The 15830-nt window shown below is 33.9% G+C and overlaps 1 protein-coding gene across 3 annotated transcripts in view; it reads right to left on the bottom strand.

The window, feature by feature from the left end:
* The window catches only part of LOC120427034 (protein dead ringer-like), a 149892-nt gene that overhangs the window by 19431 nt on the left and 114631 nt on the right, over positions 1 to 15830 (bottom strand). For all 3 annotated transcript variants that reach the window (XM_039591863.2, XM_039591861.2, XM_039591862.2), the window contains exon 6: positions 1964 to 2147. In XM_039591863.2, the coding sequence (XP_039447797.1) occupies positions 1964 to 2147 (184 nt within the window). The remainder of the gene's footprint in view (positions 1 to 1963; positions 2148 to 15830) is intronic.

The following is a 15830-nucleotide window of genomic DNA, read 5'->3' as shown; positions in this document are numbered from 1 at the left end:
GCGCCATTTTTCACGATAAAAAAGTTTCGAGAAATAGTAGAAAAAATCAAGCGGAAATCACTCACTCGCGCGCTCTCAAAATGATTGGTGAGCGACGCCATCTTTCTTTTTTTTTGCTTTGACTTCTTGCAGTCGCGCCGTGAAAACGCGTTTAAAGCGAAATAAGTCAATTAATTCATCAAGATGTCGTCGTCATTCGTCAGAAAGCGACGACGACGACGCCAACGGAGGAGGAGGCAGGGTAGCCAGGACAGGAAGCACTGATTCGCTTCACTGACGGTCGCTTCCCCCTTTGCGAGAGGCAGTGTTGCCAGATTTTCATATTTATCAATTTGCTCAATTTTTTTGCAGTGTTGCCAATTAAAAAAATTCGAAGCAATTTTAAAATACGAATAATTTTTCATCTAAAATTTAAGCAATGTTACAAAAAAACTGGCAGCACTGCCAGTGCGTTGAGCAGCTCTCATCTTGACATGGTTTCGTAAAGGTTGATCGAAACGCATCGCGAAGCGATGGGCATAAATTATGACTTTGCTGGACCACGTCAGGAACCAGAAATAATGGCTATAAAACCGATTTCAATTCCATCATTTTTCCATCATCTTGCGCGATGATCGAGGCATTTTTGCAGCGTCTTCTTCGCGAAGTCTGTGAACAACGACGATCTTGCAAATTTATGCACTTCGATCGGGTGGAGAAGTTTTCCCTTGAGTTCTCCGAGGATGATGATTTATCGTCCTGGGACCGCCCTTGTTTTATAGGTTTTATAGCATTCCACACTGGCTCGCTGGCTTTTTGATGGGTTCAATGGATGGGTGCATCAAGCTTCAAGAAAATGCAAACGGCTGGCTGGAGGAGAAAATCGTTTAATTTGCAATTTAAATGGAGATTTTTTTTTCCTGCTTGTTAGCGATGTTGGGAACGAAAAACTCATTTCATATCACGAATTCATCACGTTTTGTTGTCAATCAGAACTCATGAGAGATTGTGAAGTGATTTCCATTACGACTGTAATTTTTTACGTTTAATTTGACATTAAAATATACCGAACTCTCTTCTTTTTAAGAAAAATTTGGTTTAATTTTAACGTTTTTTATATTTAGAAGAGTGATTCATTCATTTATTCATTAATTCACTAATTCATTTATTCATTTATTCATTTATTCATTTATTCATTTATTCATTTATTCATTTATTCATTTATTCATTTATTCATTTATTCATTTATTCATTTATTCATTTATTCATTTATTCATTTATTCATTTATTCATTTATTCATTTATTCATTTATTCATTTATTCATTTATTCATTTATTCATTTATTCATTTATTCATTTATTCATTTATTCATTTATTCATTTATTCATTTATTCATTTATTCATTTATTCATTTATTCATTTATTCATTTATTCATTTATTCATTTATTCATTTATTCATTTATTCATTTATTCATTTATTCATTTATTCATTTATTCATTTATTCATTTATTCATTTATTCATTTATTCATTTATTCATTTATTCATTTATTCATTTATTCATTTATTCATTTATTCATTTATTCATTTATTCATTTATTCATTTATTCATTTATACATTAATTCATTTATTCATTTTTTCATTTATTCATTTATTCACCCCATCAGATGTAGTGAGTGCAAAAATCTGAAAACATGCTTGTTTTTAAATTTGAAAAAATCAGCTAATGATATTTTTTTAAATCACGCCTTAAACTTAACTGATAACAGATAAAAAAGGAAACCCCGATTTCGAAATCCATCAATCGTCGGTAACCGCAAACGTCGTCGACATTTTTCCCCCGTATTGACAAATGATGATGACATTTCGGGCCCCGTGTCGATCTCCTGTCAATCCGCGAGACTTTGTCCACTTGTTTCGAAATTTTGTACCAAAAAAAAATATAATGATTGTATTGTCAACCTCCCCAAAAATATACTCACTGTGTCCGCAGCGTGAACGCCGCACTGGTGATGCTCGACGGCAAATGCAAACCCTTGATGATCTCCTGCCAGAGCTTCTTGTTGATCACGTCGACGAGGCCGCCGCGGGCAATCACCAGGTTGTACAGCTCGTACAGATCCAGCACCGACTTGGCCATGATGGGGAGGCGGTTGATGGGGGTGCCTGGGGAAAAAAGGGAATTGTTTGTTATTTTTATTTTGATTATTTAAAATTAAAAGTTTGATTTGCAGTTTGTTTTATTGAATAAATTCAATTAAAAAAAAAACAAATAATTCAAATGTAGCAGCCAGTGTTGCCATTTGCCATTTTTCCCATCTTTTAAAATCCAGATGTCAAATTGGTTCCCAAACCCGTCACACAGCAAATGTAACGAACCTACAAAAAAAAACCATCGCCGCAAATTAATTTGGCGTCTGCCCGGCAAATGCTCGCGTCTACTCGGCTAAAAACAATAATATTTTCACTCCATTCCCAGCCATCATCAGGGGGTCAAAAAATCAATCCATTCCATTTTCGTAGCTCCAACTTTTTTCAGCACAGAGAAAAAAAAAGTTTCGAAAGCAAAATAATTTATGCATAGGTCTTCAAATCGCGCGTAATTAACGAAAAAAAAAGTTTGCGACAGGGGCGTTCTCAGGGGGGTGAAGCGCCCGCGAGGGGCGCTCGAGCAAAATTAAATTTAATTGACTTTTAAAGCAACAAATTTCGTTAGAGACGATCGATTTTGTTTTGCTGTACTACCGGTGGTCAGTAATTTGAAATATTTCCATTCTTGAAACGAAAGCCTGAGGGGAATAAATTTACGCCAAGATGATGATGGAGAAGGTGACGACGATGACGAGGGAAAGAGAAAAAAAACAAGTTAACTGATGAAAATATTCATCATCTACATTTTTCAACCGATTCTCCCGCTCTCTCTCTAAAAAATGAGGAAGGACTCATGAGGAAGAGGGGAAAAGGGTTGGATTCTACTCAGACGAAGCTGCTACTGTTCGGTAGCGGCGACCAAGATGACGACGGTTTCACCGAGAAGAGAAGATGTCAAAATTGATTGTCAGATATGTGTTTTTCTTTTTCGAGAATAAATATTCTGCGCGAGTGAGCGACCATATTTGAAGGAGAGCGGGAAGGAGTTAGGAGGGGGGAAAAAGTTAGCATAATAAAGACAAATATTAATAAAAATAGATTTTTCAACTTCATTTTTCTTGCAGCCGCTCTCCGCGCCGTTTGTCCCACCTTAACCCTCTCGAGTTTATTCAATTTTGGTCAGAATTTTTAAGTGATTTGCGTTTTTGATTTTTTGTTAAGGCCACGCGAGCGAGAGGCAACGCGAAGTATTTTCAATTTTGCCCCCCTCCCCATCTCCTTGAGAGAAAAATTACTTAAAATGTCTGTCGAAGAAAAACAACCCCAAAGGCAATACTCTATTTATTTTTCACAATTAGATTTTCTTAGTGAGAAATGTTCGATGTTTTTCACACGTTCATATTTTTTGTTGATAAATTTGTTGTAGAAATTATCTAAATAACAAAACAGAAAAATTCAAAATACTCCACTTAAAAATTTAAATATTGAAGAAAATTATTTCATGAAAAAATAATTTTCACATAAAATTGAATAAAATTATGAAATAAAAAATTTAAAATTGAAAAAAATTTGTCACAAAATTAACTAGCGACACTGTATAAACTTATGAGCTCTATTTTGCCAAATATTGTTATTTTTCCAAATATTTGCTGAAAATTACTCCAGAAGCATACTTTTGTTCTTCGTAAAAAAGAGCTGGCAACACTGCCATGAGATATCAAAACTTAAACATTTTCAACCCTTTTTCGTCTCTAGGCTCAATCTAAAAATTAGCCAAAAATCTTTTTTTCAACCAATTTTTGATCTTAAAAAACATTGGAAGGAAGCAATGTTAAATTTTTTGATAATTATAAGGTTGGAGGTGCGACTTGTTTCACGGGACTTTGCGAATGTTTAAAAAATGTGATTTTTTCTGGGTTCAAACTTGGATGATTTTTTCACTAATATTTTGTATTTCATATGTAAAAAGAAGTATGCAGTATTTTTGTACAACGCCAAACTATGCCTCTAAGCATTTTTAAACAATTTAAATGAAAACAGTTTCATTTTAGAATAAAAAATGTGAAAAATGCAAAAAAAAAAAATAAAAATGTGGCACAACAACAAAAAAAACAAAATAGACAAAAGAAAAAATAGGAGATGGTAGAATTAGCCAAAACCATCAGAAACAAACATAAAACAAACAAGATAAATGCAAATATAGATGAGTGGTTTTCTACATAATCTGTCTTTTTTTTTATAAATTTTAATTTTTGTATTTTTTAATTCGGCTGAAAGTTTTTTGGTGCCTTCGGTATGCCCAAAGAAGCCATTTTGCATCATTAGTTTGTCCATATAATATTACATACAAATTTGGCAGCTGTCCATACAAAAATTATGCATGAAAATTCAAAAATCTGAATTTTTTGATCAATTTGGTGTCTTCTGTAAAAAAATGATACACGGTAAAAAATTTTGGTGGTTTTTAATTTTACTTTTTGTCTAAAACTTGATTTGAAAAAACCACCATTTTTATTTTTTTAAATTTTCTGATATGTTTTAGGGTACATAAATGCCAACTATTCAGAAATTTCCAAAATGGGCAAAAAATCTTCGACCAAGTTATAATTTTTTAAATCAATACTGATTTTGTGAAAAAAATTAAATGCTGGTCGCAAAAAATGTCAACTTAATTTTCGATGTAAAATCGAATTTGCAATCAAAAGTACTTTAGTGAAATTTTGATAAAATGCACCGTTTTCAAGTTAAAGCCAATTTTAGCTTACTTTTTTGAAAATAGTCGCAGTTTTTAATTATTTTTTTTAAATTTGTGCCTATGTTTGCCCACTTTTGAAAAAAAATATTTTTGAAAAGCTGAGAAAATTCTCTATATTTTGCTTTTTTAAACTTTGTTGATACGACCTTTAGTTGCTGGGATATTGTTATGCAAAGATTTAAAAACAGGAAAATTGATGTTTTCCAAACAACCAACAATTTTCTAATGTCGATATCTCAGCAACTAAAGGTCCGATTTTCAATATTACAATATGAAACATTTTTGGTTTGGCTGAGACTTAGAAAACATCAATTTTCCTATTTTTTTTTAACCTTTGCATGGCAAAATCCCAGCAACTTAGGGTCGTATCAAGTTCAAAAAAGCAAAATATAGAGAATTTTTCTAAGTTCTCAAAAATATTGTTTTCAAAAGTGGGAAAACATGGGCAATAATAAAAAAAGAAATATTTCAAAAAAGTTACATAAAAATTACTATAACTTGGAAACGATACACTTTATTCTACAAAATTCACTAAAGAACTTTTTAGTTGCAAATTTGATTTAACTTAAAAAAATGAAGTTGAAAAAATTTAGCGACCAAATATTTTGTTTTTTTGAAAACATCAGTTTTGATTCCAAAATTCATAACTCGGTCATTTTTTTACACATTCTGGAAATTTCTTAAAAGTTGGCATTTGATGTCCCCTAAAAGATATCAGAAAGAAAATTAAAATAGTGTTTTTTTTACAAATCAATTTTTGATGACAAAAGTGAAACTAAAAATCACAATTTTTTTTACCGCTTTTATTTTTTTTTGTGTAGTTCTTTTCCATACCTACAACTTTGGCCAAGACACCAAATTGATCAAAAAAATCCTTCAAAAGATACAGATTTTTAAATATTCATATATCATTTTTGTATGGAAAGCTGCCAAATGTGTATGGAAAATTATTTGGAAAAAAAACTTATGGTGCAAAATAGCTTCTTTGGGCATAACGAAGGTACCAACAAATTTTAAGCTGGATTAAAAAAATCAAAAATTAAAATTAAAAAAAGGACCGATTTTGCAGAGAATTGCTCTAGAGCAAACAGTTTGCTTTGTTCTTCGTTAAAAGAGAGCTGGGAACACTGCCATGATCAAGACTTAAATTAAATTTAAAGAACTTTCAAATTGATGATGTAGTCACTTCAAATTTGCATACATCATTGAATAGATGCTTGGAAGAGCATTCCAATAACTCATAAAATTTGACAATCTGGGAACACTGTTACGGAGTTCAAGAAATAAGGGGTTACATAAATACAAAATTGTCCGAAGATTCATTTTTTGAAAATCGAGTATGTTGCTTGTAAACATGACTTGTTATCAATTCTGAAAGTTCTATAACGATTTTTCATGATTTGAGCAAGCTAACAGACGATTTAAATTTGAAGTGTTGCCACACTTGAAACGTGGATAGCTGAAATTTCAGCTTGAGAAATAAAAAAAAATCAAGATAATGGTGTATTTTTTTTAAATGAATTTTTTTCTCATTTTTTTAAATAGATCTTCGTTATGCAAACGATCTTTTTTGATGAGTTTCAACCCCAAATATAGGATGATTTGGTCAACGGATTGATGAAAAATTGCTTCTCCTGGTTATAAAATCAATCTTAAAAAAAGTTAAAAACATTAGACACAGTTTCAGCATAAAAAATCTTGAAAATTTGTTCCAAAATAGTAAAAAATATTTTTTTCAGTCATTCAATCAAAATTCATGTAAGTTTGTTCACTTCGATCTATAAGTAGTATAAAAATAAACGAATTTCTACTCATTCAACAAAAACACAACCCCGTTGACACGCATCACAAACAGCACTCTTCACTCATCTGCTCGCAGATCAAAGATTCGCGCATGGCAGGAAATGTACTTGCATTTTACGATAGCCAAGTCGCGGAAAAACTGCGCTTCGCGACAATTTCCCACATTTCCCCCTCACTACCCCCCTCACGACAAAGCAATAAAATTCAATCTTTATTCCGATATTAAATGCCCCGACTGCAGACTGCACTTTCATTCATGAACTTTGACTCACCACTTCTTGCGAGTTCGTTGGTGTCGTCGCCGCTCACACCAAAGCAAAAGAGATTAAGTGGCGCATTAAGCCATTTTCTCGTAAAATTCCCCCCCCCCCACCAACGAAAGCGGGGATTTGGGGGTGGGGGGAAAACATTCAATTACGACGCGTGTCGGCTTGGGTCGTGCAGTCACGAGCTGTGAGATGAGCCAGGGAAGCTACTAATCATAAAGTATCAAATTTAAGCATTGCGAGTGTGTGTGTGTCTTAATACTTTGACTAATTTCTCCACCGCGAGAGAACACAAAAACAGCATGGAAGTGCATTCCATGCTGGGCCCGTTGACGGATTCTTTGGTTATTAATTTGAGCGCTAATCTATGCTCGCCATGCTCTGCACCGCGGCGGGGCTCACCACTCACTTAAGGTAATCGCTCATAACTGGTCGTAGTCAGTGACGACTGGACTGGAATCCTTGTGGGTCAAAGTGATAATTGACCTGCGGATCTCCTATTGGGGAGCTTTGGGGATTGAATAATGATCGAGCGAGCATCGAATCGGTTCCCGAACGATTAATCATAGGCAAATGGGCTGGTGACCTCCGAGGGGGGATTTAAAAAAAACACGTGCCGTTGAGGGATGGAAAGAGTGTAAGCCTGTTTTTATCTAGCCCTGATTTATTTTTTGAGGTATAAGTTTGTGTTGGCTAAAAAGTCAATAGTCAAACATTTCTGTTGGTTGTTTAGAAATTATTCGGTGCTTCAAAAGTTACCATTTTATGTTAATCCATCGCTTGTCAGACCAAATCTGGTCTGGTCTCATGAATTTTGTTTCTTGTGTTTAATTTACTGAGATACTCGATACCATGGTCATGATAATTTTTTTTCCATTGTAATAGTAATAGAGTTTTGGAGTTTCTTTCAACTATCAGTTGTACTATAGATCATTTTGATGTTAATGGATATTCTAACAATGGATTTGACAAGAGAAGCAATTATAAAAAAAAACCTTTGAAGCCTCCGAATTTCAACATTAAAATTTCCGTTTTTCCCGTTCTCTCTCGATTTGGTCACGTATTTCTCGAGGCCCATAGATACTGATGTGTTTTCAAAAAGCAAAATCAAAATGTCAACCATTTTTATCTTGCGAAAATTTGGAAATCTTCTTAGTTCCACAATATTATTGTTTAGATCCCAATTAAAAGAAAATCATAATAGCAGTTTATGCAACAAGTAGCTAAAAATATTTTTCTAGCACGAGTCGTACATTAATCAAACGAGGATCACCGAGTGGGATAATTACGACGAGTGCTGAAAAAATCAAGATTTGCGACGAGTTGCATACAACATTTTTTGCAATTCCAAAAAACACCCTTTAAGTGGATTTATAACTCAAATGTTCATGTATTTTTTCCCGTTTAAATCAAAATAATGTTGAAAAGTATTACTTTTCGAAACAAGTTCTGAAAAATTCAACCTTTCAGCATTTTTTTTGAAAAATGTTTTTATTCGATTCAGTTATTTTTGGTACCGAAAAGTAGGCTTTTTCATCGTTCAAGAATGATAGGAAAAGTAAGTAATTTCACGACGGAAATGCAAAAAAAGGTTTTTGAATTATAAACTGAACTAAAGAACAAATAAAAATTGAAACATGAAAAAAATATTTTGAAAATCCAAAAAAAAACGCATAAATCTATTTATGCTAAATCTAATCCATGCGTTTAATAATAAAAAAAAAATACATTCGACTTCAAATAATTTAAAATAACGTAATCATTTAATATAATCAATTTTAAAAATATTTGTCTTTAAATAATGAACAATTTATTCGAACACGAAATAAAAAATGACCATTATCCATATTGAGGCAATCACAGATACTTCTCTAACCATGTTTTGATTAATTTATACAGCGAAATGTTTTTTTAAAACTTTAATCTAATACAGATAATTTTCCAAACGAATGCCTCAAACTGTAAATTCAAACAGTGGAAACTTATTTTGTAAAAGGTCAAGACAGACTTTGAAAAACTTACTCTCGATTTCACAAAATTTATTCAATTCACGCTTAAAAAAAAAAGATTAGCTTTGCAATAAAATATCAGCAAGTTGAACTGAAATTCAGCTATGATTTGCCTGTCAACCTGGTTTGTTTTGAATATTTTCCAAAAAGTCAGCTGTAAACTCAAGGCCACCTTTGACAACAGCTAAAATTTTGTTCTGCGGCTGTCATGCGGCCATTCTCCTACGGTCATATCAGCGCGCGCGAATTCTAATTACCAACGCCCGTGATAAAAGCTTCAAATCTGGAGTTTTTTTTGAAAAGGTCCAATAAACCAAATTTCCAGTTTTTGCTTTTTAGGTGTTTTTAGAACCGCCTTGAGTCAGGGGTATTGAAAAACACCCAAAAAGCAAAAACTGAAAATTTGGTTTATTGGTCCTTTTAAAAAAAAACTCCAGAAATAGACATCATGAAAAAAAAAGTATCCGAATTAATCAGTATGGGATATTTCCCGAAAATTTCAGGTAACACACAAAGATACGCGTAGTTACGTATTCATGCTATTAACCATAGCTTTGAGTTGTTTGCATCAGCCACTTATGTCACTTTAAAATTATAACAATAGAGCAGTTCTCTAGGATTTCGGTCATTCGATTTTTTTGTATTTTTTAATCCGACTGAAACTTTTTTGGTGCTTTCGATATGCCCAAAGAAACCATTTTGCATCATAAGTTTGTCCATATAATTTTCCATACAAATTTGGCAGCTGTCCATATAAAAATGATGTATGAAAATTCAAAAATCTGTATCTTTTGAAGGAATTTTTTGATCGATTTGGTGTCTTCAGCAAAGTTGTAGGTATGGATACGGACTACACTGGAAAAATATGATACACGGTAAAAAAAAATTGGTGATTTTTTTATTTAACTTTTTATCACTGAAACTTGATTTGCAGAAAAACACTAATTTTAATTTTTTTTATTTTTTGATATGTTTTAGAGGACATAAAATGCCAACTTTTCAGAAATTTCCAGGTTGTGCAAAAAATCATTGACCGAGTTATGAATTTTTGAATCAATACTTATTTTTTCAAAAAATCAAAATATTGGTCGCAAAAATTTTTCAACTTCATTTTTCGATGTAAAATCAAATTTGCAATCAAAAAGTACTGAAGTGAAATTTTGATAAAGTGCTAACATTTCAAAAGGGCCAAACATTCAATATTACGCCCTTTTAAAATGTTTATCTTGATTTGAAAATTTTGAAAATAATGTTTTCGAAAAGATCGGAAAATTTCACAAATGTTTCATATATTAACATTGCAAATCGGACCATTAGTTGCTGAGATATCGACATTAAAAAATGGTGGGCTGTTTGGGTAAGACTTAAAAAACATTAATTTTCCAGTTTTTAAACCTTTGCATTGCAATATCTCAGCAACTAATGGTCGTATCAACAAAGTCCGAAGAAGCAAAATATAGAAAATTTTCTCAGCTTTTCCAAAATATTTTTTTCCAAAAGTGTGCACTATTTTAAAAAAATGAAAAACTGCGACTATTTTCAAAAAAGTCACTTAAATATGGATTTAACTTGAAAACGGTGCACTTTATCAAAATTTTACTAAAATTCTTTTTGATTGCAAATTTGATTTTACGTCGAAATATGAAATTTTGCTACCAATATTTCGATTTTTTGAAAAAATAAGTATTGATTAAAAAATTCATAACTCGTCAATGATTTTTTGCACAACCTGTAAATTTCAGAAAAGTTGGCATTTTATGTCCTCTAAAACATATCAAAAAATAAAAAAAATTAAAAATAGTGTTTTTTTGCAAATCAAATTTCATTGATAAAAAATTAAATAAAAAAATTACCAAATTTTTTTTAACCAAGTATCATATTTTTCCAGTGTAGTCCGTATCCATACCTACAACTTTGCCGAAGACACCAAATCGATCAAAAAATTCCTCCAAAAGATACAGATTTTTGAATTTTTATACATCATTTTTGTATGGACAGCTGCGAAATTTGTATGGAAAATTATATGGACAAACTAATGATGCAAAATGGCTTCTTTGGACATACCGAAGGCACCAGAAAAGTTTAAGTCGGATTAAAAAATACAAAAATTAAAATTGAGGAAAAAATACCGATTCCGTAGAGAACTGCTCTTATGGCAAAATGTTCCTCTCAAATTGAAAGTGATATAATTCATCTTAAAACAAAGGCATATAGATTCATTTCAATAAGAGAGAAAGAGACGGTAACACACACGAGCGCTGAGCCACCCAGGAAGCAGCAGCAGCATGCAAGCGCACGAGACCACTCAAAGAGAGCATGAGAAACGACCAATAAATAAATTTGTTGAAGTCTTGTTAAATTGTTGCTGTTATCACGTTGCGTCCCCCCCTCTGCTTTCGCGTCTTGTCAAGTTTGGTACCTATGTGTTGTCTTATCTGACTGGAGTACAGGCACACACAAACACAGGGGCGGTTCATAAATTTTATGATTGAATTATCATTTGATTTAGTTTACTGAGTAGAACTAAATGCACTTTTTATGACTTAATTTTATAAATTTTAATCTTGTATTTCTTAGATTTTTTTTATATTTTTAAAGATTTTTAGGAAATGTTCCAAAATAGGGTCCTGGCCACCGCCAGGCAAGCCCGGATTTCGTGATCGCAGCTAATCGATCCCGAAGGCGTGAAAGCGCGCGCAGCCCTTTTTAGTGAAAATAACACTTCAATTTATCAATTTACGAGCTGTCAATTTCGGTAAAGTGAGCAACGGGGCGAGGAGAGGAGAGAGAAAAGGTTCCGCGAAGAGATGAGAAAAAAGACATGAATGCAAAACAGCACACGACGGCGGCGGCCGCGAATTAACGATCGTTATAAAAAAGGTGTTAAAACGATAGCAGATTTATTGCTAATTGAAATCAAATTTATAATTCGTTCGCGCGAGCTGCATCGTCCGAGGAGGGAGGAGGCGGAAGTTGCTGGGAGGAGGAGGGGGGGGGACTGCGGGGCATTTCAATTGTACGTGAGGCCACCCCGGGAGATTGAATCGGAGATTCAGTGATTGCACTGCTGGGAGGACGTCTAGATGGAAGCGACGAAAATCCGATTAACATCAGGTTGGGAATTGATGAAAAATTGATTAAATTGATTCTGGAACGGTGGATAAAAACGAGATTTAGCAAAAAAAAAAAAAAATTTAGCGAAGATGGCCGCATTTCTCAACAAACTTCTTTGCAGTCATATGAAACCAATGAACTACATAAAACAAGGGATCTTGCAATGGCCACGGTGAGCCCTCAAACAGTCCAATTTTATTACGATGCACGTCCGGTTATTATACCTCTGCTGACGAGGCCAAAGAAGCAAAATAAAACACTCAAACCAAATTCGTCACAACAAGACCACTTTTTTAAATTATGTTTTGTGTTTTTCCTTTACGTTGTTTTATTTTTTTAAATTTTAGTTTTATTTGTTTGAAAAGAAAAATAAGTTTTTTCAAATATTATTTCACTCTTTTAATTGCACATTTAAAAATAGTTTAGTTTTGTTTTAAATACAAATCTATATTGCTGGCAACCCTGCCGCTGAGATCGTCGCGTTCGCCGTCCTCTCGGCGAAATCGTAATTATATTTAATAATTTTATTATGTATTCATGGCCGGCACTCCGCGGAGGTTTGTGCACTCTCGCAGTGTCTTTCTCGCGCTCTCAGGGAAGAGGTACATGTGCGCATAACATTAAATAGCATATAATTTGCATATAAAAGGTGCAGCAAATTGTTCGCGTAGAAACAAGTTCAAGAATCGTTGCTTTTTTTCACCGTTTAGCCCGCCTGAAATAAAGGGGGGCTTGAAATTTGAAGTAAAAAAAATGCAGGAGGCGCGTTTGCGTTTCACCTTAAGCTTAAGGAAGGAGATCCAATCGAGACGGCTTCTAAGAAGAAGTTTCTTTTTGGTGTGTTTGCAACCAATGAATGCATTTTTCGAATTGACGTTAGTTTTTCGTCGTTTCATGTTCAGCTGTAAAAATTATGCCACACAGAAATTTGTAGCCGGGGAACGCGCAGCGAATCAAGTAAATTTTACGATTTTTTCTTTGAACTTGTCTCGTTTGATTAGGGAACACACGACGAAACGCACGCCCCCTTTGGCAGATTTGCCGTCGGTAAATGCACTTTTAAAGCTCTGATTTTGCTTCGTTGCTTTAGTTGAATATTTTTGTTCTGTTTTTGTTGCCTTAAAAATGTTTGTTTTTCAAATAAAGTTCTGACAACAAACTAAGCAAATGTTGCGCCAATTTCCGCCAACTTTTTGCTGTAATGATCTTTCCGACAGAAATCTAATTCCCCAATCCAATTAATGTGACATTCAGTGGGGGGCCCTAAGCCAACGGCTTAGGACACATGTCAGCGGACCATATTTCACATTTGAGTAGCACTTTCCGCCAGATTTCTCCCCTCTCTCCGGCGATGCTTTTCCCCAAATCCCTTCCAATAATTAATATTACAAAGTAGAGAAACTGTTTATATTTTGCCCACAAGTTTACAAACAGTAGCTCTCATGCTTCCCATCTGTTCGACCGGCAGCAGTTCGGGACTTCATCAAATTCCTCACGTGGACCACTTATTGGGTTGACTCTTTTCCCTCCCCAAGTCCCCAAAATCGTGCGCTCGTGGAGGGAGGCCGCCGCAAGAAGAGCGATGAAGTTGTTTACCAAAGCCAGTGTCATAACACATGTCTCGTGACGATCATTACTCACTTCGACCCGGTGACGACTTGGTGCTGGGAAGGGTTCAGTGAGGAAGGTTTGGACCGCCGGTAAAGGTGAATAGTTTGTCTAGGCGTGAGTAAGACTCCCCGGAGTGGACACTTGAACTTGTTTTTTTTTTTATATTAAAGTTTGATTTTTTAATCAATTTTTACACCCAAAGATGCACAGCAACCAACCGAGAGTAAGGAACTCTTGAACTGTGAGTAAAACAGTTCAGAGCACGGATTTGAGAGCATTTTGCTCTCAGTTTCAAAGTTGCAAAGAAAAATGAGTAAAAAAAGCAAACCGTGTGATTCGATCATGTGAACATTGAATTAATAGTACAGTGCCACAATGATTATAAGTATTATTCACTCGTGGGCACCAAAAACATCTGGAATATATTCGAGTGCATTCAGAGAGCTGTTTCAGCGCGCAAGAGAAATGTTCGTCTATCCCGAGAATTCCCGGGCCAAAAATTCCGATTTTTTTCCAAAACCTACCTCATGATCGATAAAAACTTTAAAACATAATAATTTGTATTCGGCAAATACCAGCAGCATATTCAGTGTATTAAGGAAAATTGTTAAATTTAGTTTACCTATCTGCAAAATGCCTAGCGAATTAAATATTTCCTATTTGATTTATATATTTTTAAAAGATTGAGATATCTACTTATACAGTCATCAGGGGTGATATTGGGTCTGGGGGGTGAGATTGGGTCATACAAATTTCAGCATTTTTGTATGACCCAATCTCACCCCCAGACCCAATGCCACCCTGATGACGGTATTTATGATTTAAAATCTGGAAAAAAAAAGTCAAATCAAAAAAGTTTTTCATCAAACACTGGCATGTGGGGCAAATCAGGACAAATGAAACGAGTTTAGACAAATATTTAGTCATTTTTTGCATGAAGTTTTAAATGACTTTGGATAAAACAGGAACAGAACAAAACAATTTCACAGAACACCGATTTTTAAATTTATTGCTCTAGAATCTCCTTACATATTCGAACTGTATTCCTGTTTTTTACGTAGTTGGCGGTAGTAACTTTTAAGTAAAAAAAAAAGTTGCTTTTTGCATTTCACTTTGTTTCGTCGTCCGTGTCTGTCGCGGGTGACCATGAACGGCCATGATCGATGACGACCAACTTTTTCAAAACTTTTTTTCGTAAAATCGCGATAACTCGTGATGTTTCCAAGCAAACCCCTTATGTCTATAAATCAAAATTTTTGTAATTGTCTGCTCTACAACTTTGTAGAACATTGTTACACTCTAAAAAATAACCCTGCAAAGTTAGAAAAAACACGAAATTTCAAAATGAAAAATTTTGTTCTAAATGAAAAAATGACCCTTCTGGGTCAATGTAGATTCGAAAAGTACATTAAATTTCCCATAAAATGACATGTTCCAAAAAAATTTACAGTCGAGTAACGGAAAATGGGAGAATTTTTAAAACTTTTTTAGTGTTTTTTCGATGATGAAAAATACGTTTTTTCAGAATTCTGAGTACGCGGGCGTCTAATTTTACATAAAAGTCCCTTTGACACCAGATTTCTATCTCATCACCGTTTCAGGCTGCAAATTGTTGAAAAACACCTCTTTTTTCGCATGTTCAAAAATGGAAGGGGTCGTACCGCCCCTCCGTCACGAGATATCAAAAAACGGACCTCGGATTCGTGATCAGTGACAAAAGTTACCCCTTAGGACAAAGTTTCACGCAAATCGAAGAGGGGTCGGGGCAACTGCTGTGTGAGTTGGCGGAGAATTACCCACATGGATGTTTGAAAAAATCTTTTTTTAGAAAGTTGTTGCATAAACTTTTATTACATAAAATATGAAATTAAAAACTTATCTAAAATTTTACATTGACTGGTGTCATTTTATTTGTTGTCGCCTCGTTTTTTGAGAAATTTTCAAAGAAATTGTTCAAGCTTTTCTGATCATGTCATATAAAAAAGAAATATATTTATATAAGTTTATTTTACACATTGTAGCTCATTTGAAATCCAAAGCACAATAAAGAAATTAAATTTTAAAAACTGTCGTCCTTGTTGAGCTGAAGTGTACATAATCACAAATTATTATGATTGAGCTAATTCTATGATTTTAAGCTTGAAAATCATAACAAATATAATGAAAACATAGATTTTATGACTGTTACGAAATTTTCCCG

The sequence above is a fragment of the Culex pipiens genome, chromosome 3 (genome assembly GCF_016801865.2).
Source record: "Culex pipiens pallens isolate TS chromosome 3, TS_CPP_V2, whole genome shotgun sequence".
In the NCBI taxonomy this organism is placed as follows: Eukaryota; Metazoa; Arthropoda; class Insecta; order Diptera; family Culicidae; genus Culex; species Culex pipiens.
The sequence above is the reverse complement of the archived record's forward strand: the minus strand, read 5'-3'. Positions and strand labels throughout refer to the sequence as shown.